Here is a 23,297-nt window from a genome sequence, read left to right on the forward strand (position 1 = left end):
GATAGAGTGGATGTGGAGAGGATGTTTCCACCAAGCAAAGAGTCCAGGACCAGAGGTCATAGCCTCAGAATTAAAGTACATTATTTTAGGAAGGAGATGGGGAGACATTTTTTTAGTCAGAGGGTGGTGAATCTGTGAAGTTCTTTGCCACAGAAGCCTGTGAGGGGTTGTCAATGGATATTTTTAAGTCAGAGATAGCTAGATTCTTGATTAGTACACATGTCAGAGGTTATGAGGAGAAGTCAGGAGAATGGGGTTAGGAGGGAGAGATAGATCAGCCATGATTGAATGGTGGAGTATACTTGATGGGCTGGGGAGCCTAATTCTACTACTATCACTTATGACCATATGACCTTATGAAGATCATGATAGGAATAGATAAGGTGAATGCATTGAATCCTGGTGAGTTTACATTTAGAGTATTGTGTTCAGTTTTGGGCATCTTGCTATGATGTTGCTAAGCTGGAAAGGGTGCAGTGATTTTTTTTTGTAAACCAGCATCTGCTGTTCCTTGTTTTTACTGCTCAATGTAACTTGTGTTTCTCGGGATATGATTTCATTAAAGTTTACTATGGGTAGATGTAATTATAATTCAGATTTTACAGTCCACTGAGTTAGCTTTATTTTATATTTCTCCATGGTAATTATAAACTCACAAATCTTTCATAATATTTTTATGGGATTGATTTATTATGGTAAAGATTAAAATCAGCATTTTGTTGTTGGAATCAACAGGAGCATTGTGTTCAGTTTTTGTCATCCTCCTATAGAAAGGATTATTCGGCTATAGTAAGGATATTGTTAAGTTGGAAAGAGTGCAGAGAAGATTTACGAGGATGTTGCCAGGACTTGAGGGGCTGAGCTATAAGGATGGCGTTGGGCAGGCTAGAACTTTATTCCTTCGAGTGCAGGAGGATGAGGGCTGATTTTATAGAGGTGTGTAAAATCATGAGGGGAATAGATAGGGTGAATGCACAGAGCCTTTTACCCAGGGTGGGGGAATCAAAAACCAGGGGACATAAGGTGAGAGGAGAAAGATTTAATAGGAACCCGAGGGGCAACTTTTTCACACAAAGGGTGGTGGGTGTATGGTATGAACTGCCAGAGGAGGTAATTGAGGCAGGTACATTTAAAAGACATTTGAACAGGTACATGGATAGGAATGTTTTAAAGGGATATGGACCACATGCAGACAGGTGGGACTGGTGTAGATGGGGCATCTTGGCATGAGTAAGTTGGGCCGAAGGGCCTGTTTTCACACTGTATTGCTGACTATTGTTAACCCTGGTTAGATTGGAGAGGTTAGGACTTTAAAATGAGGTTAAAGCTTCAGGGCTGCTGGGAGATTTGGTCAATTTGGAAGTGCTCTCTGCAGAACTTGGACAATCTGCAGAGTGGTGCCAGTTTGTCTAGAGCCTAGATCCAAGCTGCAGGAAAATAATAAGAACATCTGCAGACCCTGTCAATTAGGTGCAAAATGCATAGAATGGATTGGATGACTGCAAACCAGACATACACCTTGTAAATAAGTGTAAATAATGTTGCAGAGTTCTACTTTGCCTAATGTTGATTGGATGAGGTATTGAGCCTTGTCTGGTTTTCTTGCAGATCAGGGTAAATGTTGCTATGTTTGCTTCCTTGAGAAGCCCTGTTTGAATACAATGTATTAGCTGCTGTATTATTGGGTTAGGGAAATGTCAGTTATGTATGAGGTTAATGGATATCTGCAATTGGATTGTAAAGAGACCACCCCCATGTGGTTCGGCCCCTCGAGGACCCGGGACCTATAAAAGTCTGCTGCTACGAGGTCCTGCGTCCATCTTCTGGGAGAGCACTTAGGACTGCGCGACCTTCTGGAGTGTCTCTGTTTGAGCGAGGCCTAGAGGGCTTGAACAGGCAGATACGAGGATCGAACCCGCAGTGATTAGATACAGTGGTAGGAACTGTAATTGGGTTTTGTTAAAATAATGATTAGATGATCAAGTGCTTGATTCAGTGGTTTTTGGCTGAAACTAGACTGGGGGAAACTGGTTAGCACTCCTTTGGGTTGGGGGCCCATAAAAAAACCGGGTTTGGAGTGGACCAAAACTTGGTCGTGGTTGGAAGACTGCAGCTGCTTTAACGAGAGCCTTACATGCTTCATTGGGCGAGTGGTGGCCCATGGTTAGATTTGGTATCCAATTGGTGGGGTATTGAAATACAGGTCTGACCTGTGTATCGATCGGACCTTTGCCGGGAGTGCAAATTGGAAAGGTGCGCTCTGAAAATCGGCATCGATAACTGCTAGCGCGAAGCGGTAGGCGCTGAATCCCCAGTGCCCAGCAGAGAGGAGTGTCTGCGTGTAGATATCTCAGTCCTGTGTGATGAACAAGGATTCTCGTAAAGGTACTGGGCTCGGTGGTCAGAGTGTAGATTGGCCGGAATACTCTAGTCCATTGGAGAATTCAATTGGGCAATTTTAGTTTGATTTGAGTGCCTGCGTATGAGGAGGGATACATACTAAAATTAGGAGTTCGAAAACGAGTCTATATTTGCAAAGCCAAATTTCCAAATACAGAATTTCACATTGAAGTTCTGCCAGTAAGGTGGAATTCGAATTCCTGTATATAGAACTTCGGAGTTGGTGCATGTCTGTGATCGATTCCGAATAGCGGCTGATCAACAGTGAATAGTAACCTGTTTAAAAAGGAATTGCAGATGCTGGAAAATCGAAGGTAGACAAAAGTGCTGTCTACCTGCTGCCTCAAAGAAGGGTTTCGGCCCGAAACGTTGCCTATTTCCTTCGCTCCATAGATGCTGCTGCACCTGCTGAGTTTCTCCAGCACTTTTGTCTACCAGTGAATAGTAACCCTCTGGTTGATTGTTGACTAGTACCTGATAGTGAAGAGTACCTGAGAGATGGGAACCTGTTTACTTGATGAAAAGTAATCTAAATAGCAAAGGTTATCCCTAATTCTGTAGAACTTAGAGAGGAGGGATAGAGGTCCCCCTATAGGTCCAGTCTTAGCAGAGGGATAGTAACATTTGGGAGGAAAAGTAGTCATTTAAGGAGTTGTACCCCTCAGCAAAGAATAACCTAGCAAGGGGAAAATTTTCGGTATCAGAAGGAGAGGTTCACTGAGTGATAACAGCGTGACGCAGTGTCGAGATCGAGTGTTCATGAACTGTGCGCTAGTGCTTTAAATTATTTTGTAAATTGTAAAAATCTAGCTTTTTGTATTGTTATCGGATCCGAATTGTGTAAATATTCTGTGTACGTAAATAAACTTAGAGTGTATTAAGATTTAGAAAGTTAAGATTTATATTGTGTTAAGTCTGTGGACTGTTATTTGTGTTGCTGCCTGTGTGAGTGTTTACGGATTTGGATACTTGAAGTAAAAGTGTGTTTGAGTTAAATATTTGTAATTATTTAGAGCGTGGTGTTGTAAGAATCTGAGTTGTGGTGGTTCGAACAGGGGCTGTACTCCTTCGATCGCTTTGTCGAGGGAGGAGTCATCCCGCTGACCGATTGCGCCACGAGGAAGATTTATTAGAGTGTGAATTATTGGATGCTTATAGTTTATATTGGGGTGTGTCTTGGGTTATTGGTTATCGGGGGAATATTTTTGTTTCTAATTATAGTTTTGTTAGTGTGGTTCGGACTTGTCTGTCTGTGTGAACTTAAAGTGGATTGAGTGAGAGAGAGATTGCTGTGTGGAAGAGTCATGGTTTGAGAGTTAGACTTGGATTGAGACACCGGAGATCCTTTGTTTGAAAGTTTAGAGTTGAATGAAGTGATTGTGATTTAACTGATAAGAGAGTTGGGAGAGAGATTGAATATGAGTGAGTGGTTTGAATAATTGAATTGGAGCGATTGAGGGAGTGATTGAGTAACAGTTGAAAGGGAGCGATTGTGAGAGTAAGTGTGAATCAAAGAGACCGCTGGCCATAGTGTGGGAGAGACTCCATTGACCTTGGAGTCTGAGAGGAAGGAATGATTTTGAATAGGTGTTAGTGTCTGGAACTTTTATTTTGTAATTTGTATTGTGACCATTGTTCAGAGAATGGGGAATGTCTCAGAGAAGGACCGATCAAACAGATCAGGAAGCCCGATAAGAATAATTTGTGAGAAGCTTCCACAGGAAGCCGACAGACTAAGAGGATTATCGGGAGAATTAAATGCAGTCTTGAGAAGAACTTTGGCTGCTGGGTGGACTAAAATCTGTAATAGGAATAAACTATATAGAAATGATCGTCAAAAAATATGGAAATAGTGAAGAAGGAAATGAATTAATTGGAATATGGAGAATGTTCTTCACTAGAAGGAAAATAAATAAAGAGATTGTTTTGCCATAATCGCATCCTTTCCTAATTTAAATGAACATCTTTTAATAATGGGTGGAGATTTTAACTGCTGTTTGAACCCCTCGATGGACAGATCTGCATCTGATCATGTGCTTACAAATAAATCAGCTAGTTTTATCAATTCTTTTTTACTTGACTCTGGAATGTTAGAAGTCTGGAGATTCTTACATCCAAATGACAAAGAATTTTCTTTTTTCTCTCATGTATATCATAGTTACTCTAGGATTGATGACTTTATAATAGATTCTCGGCTAATTTCATCGGTCACTGCGTGTGAGTATGATGCAATTGCTATTTCTGATCATGCACCATTGAAACTATCAATTAAACTATGTGTTCCCAAGTTTAGTGCTAAACAATGGCGATGTAATGCTACTTTGCTTCAAGATCTAAATTTTGTTAATTTTAAATATCAGATAGCTTTTTTCTTCTTAACAAACTCTACTGAAGAAATATCCAATGGTGTAGTCTGGGATGCTTTTAAGGCATATAGTTGTGGACAAATTATTTCATACTCCACGGGATTAAAAAAACAACCTCAAAATGAAATACGTGTATTGGCTGATGAGATTAAAGAAATTGATAAAAAATATTCGAAAGCTCCTAGTCTAGAGCTCTATAAGAATAGAGTTGAACTTCAATTGAGACATGATTTGTTATTAGTATCACCGATTGAGAATCAGTTACTTAAAACCAAAAGTCAATTTTATATACATGGCGATAAATCTGGTAAATTACTCGCCAATCAATTGAAAGCTGTGTCAGCCAAACGTTACAATATTATCATGTATATGTCCTTAATTTGAACTACTGTGTTTTTAAATTACTAAAGTGAGTAAACGGGATGGTACATTGACTGTAGACCATGATGAAATTAATAAATCCTTTCAGGAATTCTATACCTCCCTATACCAATCAGAATTTCCTACTGATTCCAATATAATGCATGAGTTTTTAAAGAAACTGAACTTGCAAAATTTACCACATAATGAGTCACTGTTGTTAGACGAACCCATCACGGAGGAAGAAATACAGAAAGCAATCCTTTCGATGAATTCTGGTTTAGATGGGTTTACATTGGAATTTTTAATGTATTTCTCAAGTTTACTGTCTCCCTGGCTATGCAAGGTTTTTAAAGAAGCCTTTTTAATGAATAGATTACCACAATCCTTTTATGAAGCATCTATTTCTTTAATTCTTAAAAAAGATAACGATCCTATTGAAGTGACATCATATAGACCTATATCACTGTTAAATGTAGATTTCAAAATTCTTTCCAAAATATCAGCTATGAAATTGGAAAATATTTGACCGCAAATTAATTCTGAAGTTCAGACATGTTTTATTAAAAATCGTTACTCATACTTTAACGTTAGGAGATTAATAAATATCGTATATACAGCGTCAAATAAAACTTCAGAATGTGTCATTTCACTTGATGCTGAGAAGCCATTTGATAGAGTAGCATGGGAATACTTATTCAATACACTTGAAAAAAAATTATAACATCGTGTGAATATGAAGAAGGAAAAGAATAAGAACATCTGCAGGCCCTGTCAATTAGATGCAAAATGCATAGAATGGATTGGATGACTGCAAACCAGACATACACCTTGTAAATAATTGTAAATAGTGTTGCAGAGTTCTACTTTGCCTAATGAAGATTGAATGAGGTATTGAGCCTTGTCTGGTTTTCTTGCAGATCAGGGTAAATGTTGCTATGTTTGCTTACTTGAGAAGCCCTGTATTAGCTGATGTATCGAGATCTGTAATTAGATTGTAAAGAGAACACCCCCATGTGGTTCGAGGTCCCGGGACCTATAAAAGTCCGCTGCCACGAGGTCCCGCGTCGATCTTCTGGGAGAGCGCTTAGGACCACGTGACCTTCTGGAGTGTCTCTGTTTGAGCGAGGCCTAGAGGGCTTGAACAGGCAGATACGAGGATCGAACCTACGGTGGTTAGGTACAGTGGTGGGAACTGTAAGTGTGTTTTGTTAAAATAAAGATTAGTTGATCAAGTGCTTGATTCAGTGGTTTTTGGCTGAAACAGACTGAGGGGAAGCTCAGAACGATCAATTTACACTATGACTAAGATGTCAGGTTCATTACATGGATTTCAATCCCACTCTCTGAGTCAAAACCATGCAGATTGCATCCTCAAAACAAAAACACCCCTTATAATAAAAATTAATAATGTATATTCAAGTCATTATAATGATTGATTAGATATAAAATAGTAGTAAATATCACTATTCTTTACTTAACTGTTTCATATCAGTTAATTAAATTCAGCTTGAGTTTGAAGGATCTTGGTCAGGACTTAACAAACAAGTGAATTAAAATACTGCAGAAATGGCAAAATTACATGCATGTTTCGTTAAAGAATTACCTTTGATATTGCGTCCGTTGTCTATGAAGGCAGCATAGCATCAATTAAAGCAAGAAAAGGAACAAAAAATTCAAAATACTAAACAGTGAATTAAAAGAAATACATATTAGTTCAGAGGTATGTCAATGTAAGAGCACAGTAGTAAGTGTAACACATTCTCATTACATAATTCTCAGGAATAGGGCCATACAACCTCTGGGTCTACAGTTATTAATGATATACCTTTGGCTATTTCAATGGACTCACATCGAATGGGAATCTCATTATAAGTCACAGTAAGCTTCTTCACAGCATGAGAAAGGCTTGTTTCTCAAAGGGGCAACCATAAATAGAATGGAGAAGAGTGACAGAGTCATGCAACACTAAAACGTCCCCTTCAGCCCAACTCCAGGGGACAATGGTTTAAGGTGAGGGGGGAAAGATTTAATAGGAACCCAAGTGACAATTTTTTTACTCAGAGGGTGGTGGGTGTATGAATGAGCTGCCAGAGGAGGTAGTTGAGGCAAGTACTATTGCAACGTTTAAAAGCATTTGGATAGGTACATGGATAGGATAGGTTTAGAGAGATATGGATCAAACGAGAGCAGGTGGGATTAGTGTAGATGGAGCATCTAGGTCAGCATGGGTAAGTTAGACAGAAGGGCCTGTTTCCACGCTATATAACTATGACTCCAAGATTCCCCGTCTAAGCTAGTCCCATTTATCTGTATTTGGCCCATATCCCTCTAAACCTATCTAAAGAGTTGTGACAAATAATCTCAAAGAACCAGGAATCGACCAGACATCGTACGGTTTGGATATTTGCCAAATGAATGTTAATGTGAGGATTGATTTTAGATGCAGACTCTTGTCCAAGTTGTTAGATATTAGTAACACTGATTCATTATTCTAGGATAAATCATGAATCATGGCCTCCTCCTGCACCTATTTTCTATGTTTCTATAGAGAGTTAGATAGAGCTCTAGGGGCAAGTGGAGTCAAGGGATATGGGGAGAAGGCAGGCACGGGTTATTGATAGGGGACGATCAGCCATGATCACAATGAATGGCGGTGCTGGCTCGAAGGGCCGAATGGCCTCCTCCTGAACCTATTTTCTACTTAATATGCATCGTAAATATATCATAAATGCATTTAAATATATTTTAGGTTTGGTGACTGTCTACTGTGTAGGAAGGAACTGCAGATTCATGTTCATGTGAACGCCGCCATTCAATCATGGCTGATCTATCTTTCCCACTTAACCCCATTCTCCTGCCTTCTCCCCATAACCCCTGATATCCTGGTTTATACCGAAAAATAGATCAGATGCAAAAATGCTGGAGTAACTCAGCCGGTCAGGAATGGTGGAGCCCATAATGGCCCATTGTTGGCTGGGGAGTGTATGGAGAAGGGTTGGAATCCTTCTTCAGACTGTATACTGTGTACAGGCTGGATTCTGTATACTGTCTCAGTATACTATTTCTATACACTTGCACGGTATCTAAGATGTACATTAATACTTGTACTGAACTGCATGCAAAAATGAATTTCACAGTATTTCACAGTACCTCCGAACGCGTGATAATCAATTACCACTGAACCACTGACTCACACATTATAAATGTGCGTCCTGCAGTGATTCATAAATGGGTACTAATAATCACTCAGCCACTGTGTGAGTCAACCCAGAAAAGGGCATCCGTACTGACTCACATTATTGGCTGAAGACATGGAGAAGGCTCACCTCTCCGTCTTTGTACCAAGAGATCACCAATCACGAATATCCTTTGTACGGTAAAATGATTCACCCCTTGCAAAGGGGCTGTCGAATATTATTCAGTCGGAGAGATTGCAGTGACTCACGGCATAATCAAAGCAAACTATTTAAGTTTCGAGACACCTGTTTTTTTCAAATTACATTAAAAATTAAAAACATTTAAAATGGCGACATTGGCCCTAACAGGACAATTTTTAGGCATTACGTCATTCAGCGTGGACACAGGCCTTTCCCATTTCATATACGTTCGTTCCATATACCCACCACTGTGTGAAAAGAGGTTCCTATTAAATCTTTCCCCTCTCATCTCAAACTTATATCCCCTGGTTCTAGAGTCCCCTACTCTGGGTAAAAAACTCCATGCATCTAGTCTTAATGTTCGCATGTCCATGCCGACCATCTAAGCTAGTCCCACCTGCCCTTGTTTGACCCTCTAAACCTTGAAGATAACTCAGCGGGACAGGCAGCATCTCTGGACAGAAGGTATGGGTGACGTTTTGGGTCGAGACCCTTCGTCAGTGTCAGGGGAGAGGGACATTAGAGATATAGAAGGGTAAGGTGTGAAAACAGCAGATCAAAGCAGATGACGATCAAGGAAATGTAGAATGGTTCATTGTTAGCTGAGGGGAAGGTGACAATGATGCATACAATGAGTAAAATGAATCAGGAGGACAGTGAAACTAGTCGGAGAACTAGGGGGGGGGGGGAGGGACAGAGAGAGAGGGAAATCAAGGGTTACATGAAGTTAGAGAAATCAATATTCATGCCGTTAGGTTGTAAGCTGCCCAAGCAAAATATAAGGCACTGCTCCTCCAGCTGTCCCCCCTCTGTGAACACCCTCCCTCCTAACATTTCCTATCCATGTACCTGTCCAAATGTCTTTTTAAATGCTGTGTCAAGTGTCTCAACCACCTCCTCTGGCAACCCGTGGAAACAAAGAACATCGTTAAATGTTCAGTGACTGAAGCTCATGGACAGCATGGTCGGTAAAGAGGTGAAAGGGCTTACCTTCACTTGCATGTCGATCCCGAAATATGATGCGAGAGTTGACGTGATATCCTTCCATATCATGGACTGAAGATGCTCTCCGTAGACTGCACACACTTTCCCTTGACTGATTGTAGGTTAGGCCAGAGGTAGTCTGTAACATATCCGGATCCTGCCGGTCCCATTGCCGCTTTGGTGAGGAATGGTCTAGGGGTCCTGGCAGCAGGTTGATAAAGGGTGGGGAACTGCCCGGATCTGTCAATGCTTTTGTGTCCTCAAACTCCGAGGGTCCGCAGCTTTCACTTGTGGGTGACCTCAAGTCCTTCATGGCCAACGAGTCATTGCTGACTTTAGATGATTCCACCACCACCACGTCTGGGTCCTCCTGAGGCAGAGACTGTTTGCTGAATGTTAGCAGCCGGATTGCAGGCAACTTCAACCTGAAGAACCGTCTTTGGCCTGAAGCAAAGAAGATAAGGGAACGTTAAGATTATCTTTTGAGTTTATTTTTGTTTTTAGAGATACGTTTCCACAGGCCCTTCGGCCCACCGAGACCGTGCCGACCAGCAATCCTCGCACACTAACACTATCCTACACAGTTTAACACCATCAACAGTGTTTAATTCATAAATTCATACGTTATAGCAGAATTAGACCATTCGGCCCATCGTCCCCCCTGAAGCCTTCTCTGGAGGCTTTCAAGAGAGAGTTAGATAGATCTCTTAAAGATAGAGGAGTGAAGGGATATGGGGAGAAGGCAGGAATGGGGTACTGATTGTGGATGATCAGCATGGATGATCAGCCATGAACACAGTGAATGGTGGTGCTGGCTCGAAAGGCCGAATGGCTTACTCCTGCACCTATTGTCTATTGCCTATTGTCCACTCTGCCATTGGATCATGGCTGATCTATCTTTCCCTCGTAACACCATTCTCCTGCTTTCTCCCCATAACCCCCGACACCCTTACTAATCAAGAATCTGTCAATCTCCGCCTTAAAAATACCCAATGACTTGGCCTCAACAGCCATCTGTGACAATGGATTCCAAAGATTCACCACTCAGTGTCTAAAGAATTTCCTCCTCATCTCCTTTCTAAAGGTATGTTTTATTCTGAGGCTGTTCCCTCTGGTTCTTGACACTAGTGTAAAATTGTCACATGTACATGTTCATGTTCTCCAGAAAATCTGTGTGAGCAGCACAGTCACTCCAGCACTTTGAGTCTTATAATAAACTCTTACTTGTATCAACGTAACATGTCTGCAAACACAGAACTCATAGATAAAACAATAAGCAAAGACAGTTTGATTCCTGTTTAAATGTAGTCACAGATGAACAAAAATACCATTGTTTTGACTTTAGACTTCAGAGATACTGTGTGGAAGCAGGCCCTTTGGCCCATCGAGTCTGCGCTGACCAGCGATCACCCCGTGCACTGGCACGATCCTAAGCACTGGGGGCAATTTATATCTAATTAACCTACAAACCTGCATGTCTTTGGAGTGTGGGAACACCTGGAGAAAATCCACGTGGTTACAGTGCGAACGTGTAATATTGCACCCAAGGTCAGGATCGAACCCAGGTCTCTGGCACTGTAAGGCAGCAGCTCTACCACTGCGCCACAGTGCCGCCCCCCTGTTTGCACTATTTGCTTTTGCTAATGACTGTTTTTTCTCCCTGAAAATCCACTTTGTGGGCTGTGCGCGTTAGTCTGTGCAATTGAGCGATTTAGGAGATTCTAAAACCAGAGGGCACAGCCTCAGAATAAAAGGAAATACCTTTAGAATGACGAATTTCTATAGCCAGATGGTACTGAGTATTTTTAAAGCCGAGATTAACAGGTTCGTGATTAGTAAGGATGTCAGAGGTTAGGCAGGGGTATGGGGTTGAGAGGAAAAAAAAGATATTCCTCATCTTCATTCTAAAGGTACAACCTTTTATTCTGAGACTCTGCCCTCTGGTCCTAGACTCTCCCAAATTGTCCGATTGCATAGGCTAAAATATATAATCTACACAGTGGATTTTAAGGGAGAAAAATCAGACATTCGCAAAAGTAAACAGATGACATTATTTCTCATCTGTGACTACATTTAAACAGGAATTTGTCACGAAGGTTAGCTCTACGTTTAGATTTAGATTCATTATTGTCAGTACTATTATCGAGGTACAGTGAAAATCTTCATTTTGCATGCTATTCAACAGTTCAGATTATACTATGTATAGACACAATCAAGCCATACTCAAATACAATAGGCAGAGCAAAGGGGAAGATACAGAGTGTAGAATATAGTTCTCAGCATTGTAGCGCATCAGTTCTATAGACAAAGTCCAATGTCCGCAATGGGGTAGAGGTGAATCGGACAGTACCCTGGTTTATGGAAGGATCATTCAGAAGCATGAGAATAGAGGGGAAGAAACTGTTCCTGAGCCTAGCATATTGTAATTACAATGACACACAGAATATAGAATTACGAATATAGAATATAGAATTACGGTTGGAGGCGTTGCGAGTTTGCTGCCCTGCCAGAAGCATGTTCATTATTTTGACTTATTTTGGGGTTTTTTGGTGTGTCCAAATGTTAGTTTGGGTGTCTCTCGGTATGTCTTGTGTGGGGGTGGTGGGGGGGAAAAGAGGGAAACCGTTTTTCGGTCGCCTCCTCGACGGAGAGGCGACTCTTTCAATGTCGCCTCCCTCGCAGCCTAACAGCTTGGATTGGAGCGGTCTTTCCCGGAGTCTGGCCCAGAGTTTCAGCAGCGGGCGCACCATAGATTTTTCCATCGCGGAGCGGGCGGGCCCTTGCCGGGGGTCGCCAGAAAGGAATGCTCCGATCGCTGGCCTGGTGACTTTGGTATCATGGGGCTGTGGTCTGCGGAGCTTCTAGCCGCAGGCGTGGCATGGACTTATCATCCAGAGTCTGGGATCGTTTGCCGGAGGTCTCTGGTAGGAAAGTGCCGATTTGAGCACTCCAAGCCGCGGAGTGTGTTCGACCATCCCGACGTAGGAGTTTAGATCATCCCGACGAGATGGCCAGTACATCCGGCCGTCCGCAGTGGCGACTACGGATGGTTTATGGGCTGGACCATGGATGAACAAAGGAGGGAGGACTGACTGAACTTTGTTGCCTTCTATCACAGTGAAGAATGCTGTGGTGGATGTTTGTGTTAAATTCCATTGTGTATTGTGTGTTCTTTTTTTAAGTGTATCGCTGCTGGCAAATTCATTTCACTGCACCTTCGTTGGGGAATGTGACGAATAAATTTGACTTTGACTTTGACTTTGACATTTTGAAAGCTGATCAGAATATTCATTAATATCTAAGTGATATGCCAAGGAAAAGAACATTTTTGTACAGAAATAGCTATTTTAATTTTACATTACATTTTGCAGTTTTACTTCATTCTCTGAGCCAAGAGCTGCCATAGATAGAGAGAGCTAATCATATTTGTGAGCACTTATAGACATAAAGATCAGTTTGAAGAAGGGTCGAGAGTCAAGAGAGTCAAGAGCATTTTATTGTCAAATGTCCCAAAACGGAACAATTAAAATGTTACTTACAGCAGCATAACAGATATGTAAAACTTAGTACTCTGTAAACACCATTATAATAAACCAAAAAAGTTCAGTATATATACATATACATATACATATACATATACATATACATATACATATACATATACATATACATATACATATACATATATGTATACATACACACACACACACACACACACACACACACACACACACACACACACACACACACACACACACACACACACACACACACACACACACACACACACACACATCTGTATAAGGGTGGATATATATATCCATTCGCTACATATTCATGTGCCTATCTAAAAAAGCCTCTTAAAGGCCACAAACATATCTGCCTCCACTACCACTGATGACAGCGCGCTCCAGGCACTCACTAACCATTGTGTAAAAAAACCCTCCTTTAAACTTTGCCCCTCTCACCTTAAAGCTATGCCCTCTAGTCTTTGACATTTTTACCCTGGAATAAAGGTTCTGACAGTCCATTATTTTATATACTTTTTTTACTTATATACTACATAATTCATTTAATTTTATTTACTATATAGTTTATATACTTATTTTCTATCTCTCATTATTGTATATACTTCTATCAGGTCTCTACTCAGCCTATGACCATTACAGTATTTTTCTCATCGGTCAACGGGATCTCACCCGTAGGCTCGTTGGTTGCGGGACTGGGAACCCGCCCGAAGGCTTGGTGGATGTCGTAAATGGGAGGGAGCGGGAGATGTCGGACGCGAGGAGCAAGGGTCAGTGGGTGGGTGAATCAGGGGATTGCCTCCAGCGCCTTCAAGGTCGGCTGCAGGTGCGTTCCTGGGACACAAAGAATGCTGGGCGAGGAGAGGAGAGGGGCATCGGTTCTGTGGAACTGCTCCAGTACATCAAGCTTGCGGGCCGACCAGACCTTGGACTTTGAATAATGGCGGCAACAATGGCGGCAATAATGGCCTGCATGTGTAATATATGCAAACATAATTTCACCGTGCAGTTCCATACATGACAAATAAAGCTCGATTGAACCGTTTCAATCACCTTTGGCAGGGTCCTGCAGAACTGAGGGTAGAAAATGCTGGAGTAACTTAGCAGATCACGCAGCATCTCTGGGGAACTTAGATAGTTGCAAAAGGCTGAACATTCTTGCCATTGATCATAGTTCTCATAATATTGTGGACAATCTGCTTGTAGAATGAGTAAGATGCATTTGCAGAATGTAAAATACTTCACATTGGAAATCTGTCACCATCCTTTATTCAGGGTTGCCTTTGTCTGATACCGCTTGTCAGATGTGCTGTGTTTAGGCTGAGCCTGACTGCAAATTAAAATTTGTTGCCCTTGGATTACGTTGCCTTTTGATCTGCCAGGAGTGTTGGTGGAGGCAGATATGATAATGGCGTTTAAGACATTTTAACATTTAGTCCAGTTTAGTTTAGGTTAGAGATACAGCGTGGAAACATACCTTTCGGCCCACTGAGTCCGCACCGACCAGTGATCCCTACACACCAACACTATCCTACAAACACTAGGGACAATTTATAATTTTACCAAGCCAATTAGCTTACAAACCTGTTTGTCTGGAGTGTGGGAGGAGACCGCATCACCCATAGAAAACCCACGCGGTCACAGAGAGAACGTGCAAACTCCATACAGATAGCACCCGTAGTCAGGATCGAATCCGGTCTCTGGCACTGTGAGGCAGCAACTCCATCATTGCACCACCATGCTGCCCTCAGCAGCTTTTAGATGGGCAACTATTTCTCCCCTCTTGTGTCTATGTTCCTTTGTCTGGCTTCACAATTCACAAATCTTCCATTCATTTGTCCCACCCCTTCTGTCTTTTCATCTCTGGCCATTGTCTCTGGCATGGATAGAATGCAAAAATTGCTGGGAAGTAAAAAAAGACACAAAGTGCCAGAGAAACTCAGCAGATCAGGCAGCATCTCCGGAGACAAAGCCTGTAGAGCCGCAACTCTACCGCTGCGCCACTGTGTTGCCCTGCGATGTCTGTCCATTCCATCCACCGATGCTGCCTGACCCACTAAATTCCACCAGCACATTTTATGTGGACCAGCATCTGCAGTTCCTTGTATCTGATGAAAAGTCAATTGGTTTTTCATAAATTAAAAAAGAATTTATACCTCACCTACACAATTTCTGTTAGAATTATGCTTTTCATTGGCAGCAGTTTCTGGATTCATTTTGTGCCTGATTTTCCAAAAGTAAATGATTCATTCTCATGTTTTATTATGAAATTAAGGATGTATGCCACATTATTTAAACGAATACAATAACAATCAATTTAAGTTACACATTAATTATCCTGCAGTTTACAAGTAAATTAATCACAGAATTGTTAACTATTTGTTATTATTGTCATTGTAGCAATTTTTGGTGAGAATAAGATATGGGTATCATTTATTTGTCTTTGCTACCGAGAATGCACAGACATTTCAACAGAGAGCAAGGTATAAAATCGTGAGAGAAATAGATAGGGCAAATGCACAGAGTTTTTTTTACCCAGTGTAGGGAAATTGAGAACCAGAGGACATAAGTTTAAGGTGAGAGGGGAAAATATTAATAGGAAACTGAGAGGCAACATTTTTGATACAAAAGTTGGTGGACACCTAAAGGAACGAACTGCCAGAGGAAGTAGTTGCGGCAGGTATTATCACAACATTTAAGAAACATTTCGACAGGTACATGAACAGGATAGGTTTAGAGGGATATGGGCCAAATGCAGGCAGGTAGAACTAGTGTAGGTGGGGCATGTTGGTCAGCGTGCGTAAGTTGGGCCAAAGGGTCTGTTTCTATGCTGTACAACTCTGAGAACAGTACAGTAAAAGACACAAAGTGCTGGAGTAACTCATTGGGTTAGGCAGCATCTCCAGAGAACCTGGACAGGTGATGAAGGTCAGGACTTCTTCAGGCTGATTTTGTCTTCAGACTGAACTGCTCAGTTACTCCAGCACTTTGTGCCTTTTTTTAAAAATAACACAGCATCTGCAGTTCCTTGTTTCTGTATAGAACAGCACCGCACAAAATAAAGCTTTTCACTGAACCTTGGTACACCCAACAATAATAAACCTAATCTAACCGAATAAATTAGTTTTGCAATGGTGCCTTGTAGTTCTTGAGGGTGATGCATGCTCATAATTCCCATTGCTATTTGTTCCCACTAACTGACTTTAGAGTTTTGACTTTAGAGATACAGCATGAAAACTGGCCCACCGAGTCCATGCCGACAAGCGATCACCCTGTACGCAAGCATTTAGAATTAAAGTAGATATTACTGAATGTTTAAGTGTTATGTAGTTCGTGTGGGGAAGGGAGGAGACTCAGGCACCTGGCATAATTCCAGGAGCCTGTTTCTGGTTAACCCTTACAGCTAACAGCTTACTATTATCAAAAGTATAACTAATTATAAATAATTAGTAGATGAAAGTGTTAGATAAATAAATTTCATAGTAGCTGAACACAGATCTGATAAGTCTGAATGAAATATATATATATATATATATATATATATATAGTGTAACTGGGGGAAATATAATTGATTTTGAAATGGTACCGCCCTCCTAGGTTTAGAGTAATAAAAGGAGCGGAGCTAATTGTACAACATCAACTTCGGAAGTCGAATAGATGTTGAATCCCACAGACGCGTGGGACACGCACTACAGTGTCGAATACTTCAGACACTGTAATTTTACTTGTTCAAATTTTTTTTTTATCACAATATGTCACTACTATGTGTTTTTTTTTTCAAGGAAAATCGCAAAAGGGATCTACCAAGGAAGTTAGTAATATAAACGCCCCCCAAGTATCCAGAGTCCTTAGGTATGGATGCACCGTGATAAATAAGGGTATTAAAATCAGAGAAAATGCAAGATGATAAACAAAAGAAAATGGGAGGAATCACATTGTGTACCTGGAATATAAGGGGTATTAATGAACCAATTAAAAGGGGCAAAATACTAGCTCAGTTGAAATCATATAACACGGACATTACTTTTCTACAAGAAACGCACCTTAAACATCAAGATCAGATGAGATTGAGGGCGAATTGGATAGGCCAAACATTTCACTCCTCATATACTTCGAAATCCAGAGGTATCGCAATTATTATTCGCAAAGGAATACCATTCAAATCAAAGAACATTATATCAGATAAGGAAGATATCTTATAGTTACAGGAGAGATTCATGCTACGCCAATCACTTTGGTAAATATATATGCGCCCAATTTTGATAATCCTCAATTTTTTAATAAAATTCTGAATACAATCGCAGAATTTAACTACCAAAATGTTATAATTGGAGGAGACTTCAACTGTGTTTTAGATCCGCACTTAGATAAATCGATGCAAAAACAAAGAGGTAATATGAAATCTAAAACTAGAGAACTCTTAAATACATATATAAAAAAAACAAATATAGCAGACGTCTGGAGGATCGCGAATCCGACTGGAAGGGAATACTCGTTTTATTCAATGGTACACAAAACATACTCACGTATAGACTACTTCCTAGTGGATACAAAACTAATCCCTTATACTATTAACCCTAAATATCACACCAATACGATTTCAGATCACTCCCCGCTAACTTTCGTTCTAAAATTAGAAGGAATGTCTACGAACAAATCGTTCTGGAGGTTTAACTCGCAAATTTTGAAAGACCCACAAGGGAGTATATATCTAAAAAAACAGATGGACCTATTTTTTTAGGCAAACGATACACCAGATATATCGCCCACTCTATTATGGGAATCCTTTAAAGCATTTATTAGAGGAGTCATTATCTCGTATCAAGCTTTTCAAAACAAAAAGAATAAGAATGAACAAAGACAATTAGAAGAACAAATCAGACAACTAGATATAGATAATGCTAAAGATCCAACTATGGATAAACATAATAAAATTTTAATACTGAAATTTAAGCTAAATAAATTATTATCAGAGAAGGTTATAAGATTATTCCAAATTACAAAACAAGAACATTTCGAATTTGGGGATAAACCCCATAAACCTTTGGCACGCCAACTGAAAAAACGGGAAAAAGATCATGCAATTTCAAAGATTAAATCAGATAGAGGGGAATTATTAACACTACCTAATGATATCAATAAAAGATTTGCTCAATTTTATAAGAATTTATACACATCAAAAACGCTAATAGACAATAATAAAGTTTCAGAGTTTTTGGACAATTGTAACCTTCCAAAACTAGAACTGAAGGAACAAGAGGAACTGGGAGCACAAATTACATCTAAGGAAATAGAAGACACAATAAACACACTTAAGAATGGAAAAACGCCAGGACCAGACGGATTCAGTAATGAATTTTATAAATGTTTTTACGACATAGTTACACCACGTCTACAGAAAATGTATACATATGCTTTTAAAGAACAAATTTTACCTGAAACACTAGCAGAATCAACTATCACATTAATACTTAAAAAAGATAAAGATATAGAAGAACCAGGCTCATATAGAGCTAGTGCTTTGTTAAATACGGATCAAAAAATATTAGCGAAAACACTAGCTAGAAGACTAAGTCAATATGTTAGTAAATTAATAAATGAGGATCAAACGGGATTTATGCCTAAGAGACATTCATTTAATAACCTGAGACGTCTGCTTAACATAATGCACTCTCACAAACCTCAAGAACAAGAGTTATCTATCATTTCATTGGACGCAGAAAAAGCGTTCGATCAAGTAGAATGGGATTATATGATTAAAGTATTGCAAACATTTCAAATGGGAGAGAACTTCATCGCATGGATAAAATTATTATATAACAAACCCACGGCTAGAATATTAACTAATAATATACTATCTACGAAATTCCAATTAACAAGGGGCAACAGACAAGGATGTTCATTATCACCGCTGTTCTTCGCTCTGGTAATTGAACCTTTAGCTGAAAAAATTAGAACACACCCGGGTATTTACGGTTATAATACAAAATATTCAAATAACTTCTTCCCTAAGGGGCTTTCTTTTCCCAACACTTTCCTGCACCTTCACGATTCTTGCTCACTTTCCTTACTTCTTTTATTTCTATCTTTTTTAAAGCTCGAAAAACGAAGTGGCACAACAAATGTATTAAGATATATGTGATGTGTATTATTGTAATTTACTGTACTTCTAATTAAAAAAAAATAATAATAAAAAAAAAAAAAAATCCTACACACTAGGGACAAATTACAATTTTTACCAGTCCATTAACCTACAAACACATAGGAGTGTGAGAGAAAACCCACACGCTCATGGAGAACGTACAAACTCCGTGCAGACAGCAGCCATAGTCAGGATTGAACCCAGGTCTCTGGTGCTGTAATGCAGCAACTCTACCGCTGCGCCACCGTATTACCCCTGCTGGGATTTATTCTGGAGACCATCCTGGGTGCTCAAGAAAATTAGATTCTTCTCCACAGTACTTCCCTGGTCACACAAGACAGCTCAAACCTCCAGCATCTGCACTTCCTTCTATTTCCAAGTGGCACAATTGCGCTCTGTAAATTGCTCCTGGTGTGTAGGGAATGGATGAGAAATTGGGATAACATAGAACTAGTGTGAATGGTGATCAAAGGTGGGTGTGGACTCAATGGACTGAAGGGGCTGTTTCCACATTGTATCTGTGGAAGAAAAATTAATATCCTTCCTTACTTAATTTTGATTGGAATTGAATAAGATAACGAAAGGGTGCTTGGATGTGACAATTGGCAGCTCTACTTGACCTGATGCAGAAGAGGTTTGTGGGAATTGGCAAAGTAAGATTAAAGGTATTACCTCTTGTCTGGGAATGTGTTGAAGGGTGGATGGTAAATGTAAACATGAAATAATGAAGCTTGTTTTGCCTTCTATGAGGAGTTACAGTAAACCTGCTACGGCTAGTGTCATAGAAATGTTACTGTAAATGGGAGGGCTTATGATTGGCTCAGAGAGGGGATGGTGGCGCGCACCGCCTAAAAGGTGAGATAGAATAATGTCAAGATGCCCTTGTATTGTGTTTAACTTGTATTAACCATCTGATGTTGAATAAGATTGATATAAATAAAAAGTATGTTATGAGTAATGATATATCGTTGGACAAATCATTGGACAAAGTCGGCATGGATTTACGAAAGGTAAATCATGTCTGACGAATCTTATAGAATTTTTCGAGGATGTAACTAGTAGAGTGGATAAGGGAGAACCAGTGGATGTGTTATATCTGGACTTTCAGAAGGCTTTTGACAAGGTCCCACATAAGAGATTAGTATACAACTTAAAGCACACGGTATTGGGGGTTCAGTATTGATGTGGATAGAGAACTGACTGGCAAACAGGAAGCAAAGAATAGGAGTAAACGGGTCCTTTTCAGAATGGCAGGCAGTGACTAGTGGGGTACCGCAAGGCTCAGTGCTGGGACCCCAGCTATTTACAATATATATTAATGATTTGGACGAAGGAATTGAATGCCACATCTCCAAGTTTGCGGATGACACGAAGCTGGGAGGCAGCTGTGAGGAGGATGCTAGGAGGCTGCAAGGTGACTTGGATAGGCTGGGTGAGTGGGCAAATGCATGGCAGATGCAGTATAATGTGGATAAATGTGAGGTTAGCTACTTTGGTGGCAAAAACAGGAAAGTAGACTATTATCTAAATGGTGGCCGATTAGGAAAAGGGGAGATGCAACGAGACCTGGGTGTCATGGTACACCAGTCATTGAAAGTAGGCATGTAGGTGCAGCAGGCAGTGAAGAAAGCAAATGGTATGTTAGCATTCATAGCAAAAGGATTTGAGTATAGGAGCAGGGAGGTTCTACTGCAGTTGTATACGGTATTGGTGAGACCACACCTGGAGTATTGTGTACAGTTTTGGTCACCAAATCTGAGGAAATACATTCTTGCCATAGAGGGAGTACAGAGAAGGTTCACCAGACTGATTCCTGGGATGTCAGGACTTTCATATGAAGAAAGACTGGATAGATTCGGCTTGTGCTCGCTAGAATTTAGAAGATTGAGGGGGGATCTTATAGAAACGTACAAAATTCTTTAGGGGTTGGACAGGCTAGATGCAGGAAGATTATTCCCGATGTTGGGCAAGCCCAGAACTAGGGGTCACAGTTTAAGGATAAGAGGGAAGTCTTTTAGGACCGAGATGAGAAAATCATTTTTTACACAGAGAGTTGTGAATCTGTGGAATTCTCTGCCACAGAAGGTAGTTGAGGCCAGTTCATTGGCTATATTTAAGAGGGAGTTAGATGTGGCCCATGTGGCTAAAGGGATCAGGGGGTATGGAGAGAAGGCAGGGATGGGATACCGAGTTGGATGATCAGCCATGATCATATTGAATGGCGGTGCAGGCTCGAAGGGCCGAATGGCCTACTCCTGCACCTATTTTACTTCGGAGTCACGTGAAGAACCCGCTCAGCACGCATGCTTGGCATTACGTCCAGCAGAGCAACAGCGGCACAGCGGGAGTCAGGCGCTCCTGCTATGGAGGTGAAAGAACGGACCGTCAGGTAAGCTGACGTCGGGTTTTTTCTTTCACAGGGAGCCTTCTGCTGTCCGGCAGCGAAGCAAGGCTCTAGAACAAACCTGTCCCCCGCTCGACTCCACGGAGGAGCGTTCCATCTGGGGGGGGGGGGGGGGGCAGCAACAGAACAGACCTGTCCCCCACTCGACTCCACGGAGGAACGTTCCATCAGGGGGGGGGACCGAGATGAGAAAAACATTTTTCACACAGAGAGTGGTGAATCTCTGGAACTCTCTGCCACAGAAGGTAGTTGAGGCCAGTTCATTGGCTATATTTAAGACGGAGTTAGATGTGGCCCTTGTGGCTAAAGGGATCAGGGGGTATGGAGAGAAGGCAGGTACAGGATACTGAGTTGGATGATCAGCCATGATCATATTGAATGGCGGTGCAGGCTCGCAGGGCCGAATGGCCTACTCCTGCACCTATCTTCTATGTTTCTATGTTTCTATAATTGGCACCCATGTGGGAGATAGTATATTTTCGTATAGCTGTATCTAACAAAAATCAAAAGTTGTTTACAGCACCGTATAACTGTCGGCTAATTCTGCTGTGAAGTCAGAGAACTGGTGAGCAGTTTACTGCAGCCATCTCTCCATGATATCATGCAATAAAATCTCGAAGCAAATCTGTCAAGTCGCCGCTTTTCATTTTCCATTAATTTGCCTCCAAATTAATTTCTTCCACAGTATATTTCAATCAATTGATCAGAATATTATAAGGGGAGGTTGGATAGTTCACTGAGTCTGCCCCCATTGATACAACCGGCTAGTTTAAGAAAGGAAATTGATTTCACAATTTTCACTGTTGCGCTTAAAAGAAAACATACTGCCAGATCAAATTATACAGCATGAAAGTAGTGTGAACAGGTGATCGTTGGTCAATGTAGATTCAGTGGGCCGAAGGGCCTGTTTCCATGCTGTATCTCTAATCAAAACTAAATGAATCATGAGCCATCATTTTCAAGATTTTACTGAATTTAATTATCCTTAAGTTTTGCAATTTATTCTGAATTTTCCAATTGATTTTTGTCTTGTTCTATCTTTAATAAACACATCATACACATATTACGAGGATGTTGCTAGGACTCGAGGGCCTGAGCTATAGGGAGCAGTTGAGCAGGTGTTGACTTGATTCCTTGGAGTGCAGGAGGATGAGGGTGATCTCATTGAAGTGTACAAAATCATGAAATGTATAGATAGGGTAAACACCCAGAGTTTCTTGCCCAGAGTAGCGGAGTCAAGAACCAGGTGTCATAGGTTTAAGGTGAGGGGGGAAAGAATTAATAGGAAATTGAGGGGGCAACCTTTGTACACAAAGGGTGGTGGGTGTGTGGAACAAGTGTGTGGAACAAGTTACCGGAGGAGGTAGTTGAGGCAGGTACCATCACAATGTTTAAGGAACATTTAGACAGGTACATAGATAGGATACGTTTAGAGGGATATGGGCCAAACACAGGCAGGTGGGACTAGTGTAGATGGGACATGTTGGTTGATGTGGGCAAGTTGGGCCAAGGGCTTGTTTCCACGCTGTATGACTCTATGACTCTATGGCAGTATATGGGTTGGGCCAGTGGGCCTGTCACCACGCTGCATGGCTCTACCAGAATGACATTATGACACTTGTCTATAAATTCAGTTTTGGTGTTTACAAAAAGGCTCATTTTGTTTTATTAATGGCAAAGCCTATTTAAACATGAAATATTATTTCCCCTGGTTCACCCTATGCAAACATCGTT

General features: G+C 40.9%; 1 protein-coding gene across 2 annotated transcripts in view; it reads right to left on the reverse strand.

Moving 5' to 3' along the window:
* Window positions 1-23,297, reverse strand: part of kcnh7 (potassium voltage-gated channel subfamily H member 7) — a 350,824-nt gene that overhangs the window by 92,426 nt on the left and 235,101 nt on the right. For both annotated transcript variants that reach the window (XM_033024163.1, XM_033024164.1), the window contains exons 4-5: window positions 9,497-9,934; window positions 6,733-6,753 (exon numbers count right to left, since the gene is read on the reverse strand). In XM_033024163.1, coding sequence (XP_032880054.1) covers window positions 6,733-6,753; window positions 9,497-9,934 — 459 coding nt within the window. The remainder of the gene's footprint in view (window positions 1-6,732; window positions 6,754-9,496; window positions 9,935-23,297) is intronic.

The sequence above is a fragment of the Amblyraja radiata genome, chromosome 7, assembly GCF_010909765.2.
Source record: "Amblyraja radiata isolate CabotCenter1 chromosome 7, sAmbRad1.1.pri, whole genome shotgun sequence".
In the NCBI taxonomy this organism is placed as follows: domain Eukaryota; kingdom Metazoa; phylum Chordata; class Chondrichthyes; order Rajiformes; family Rajidae; genus Amblyraja; species Amblyraja radiata.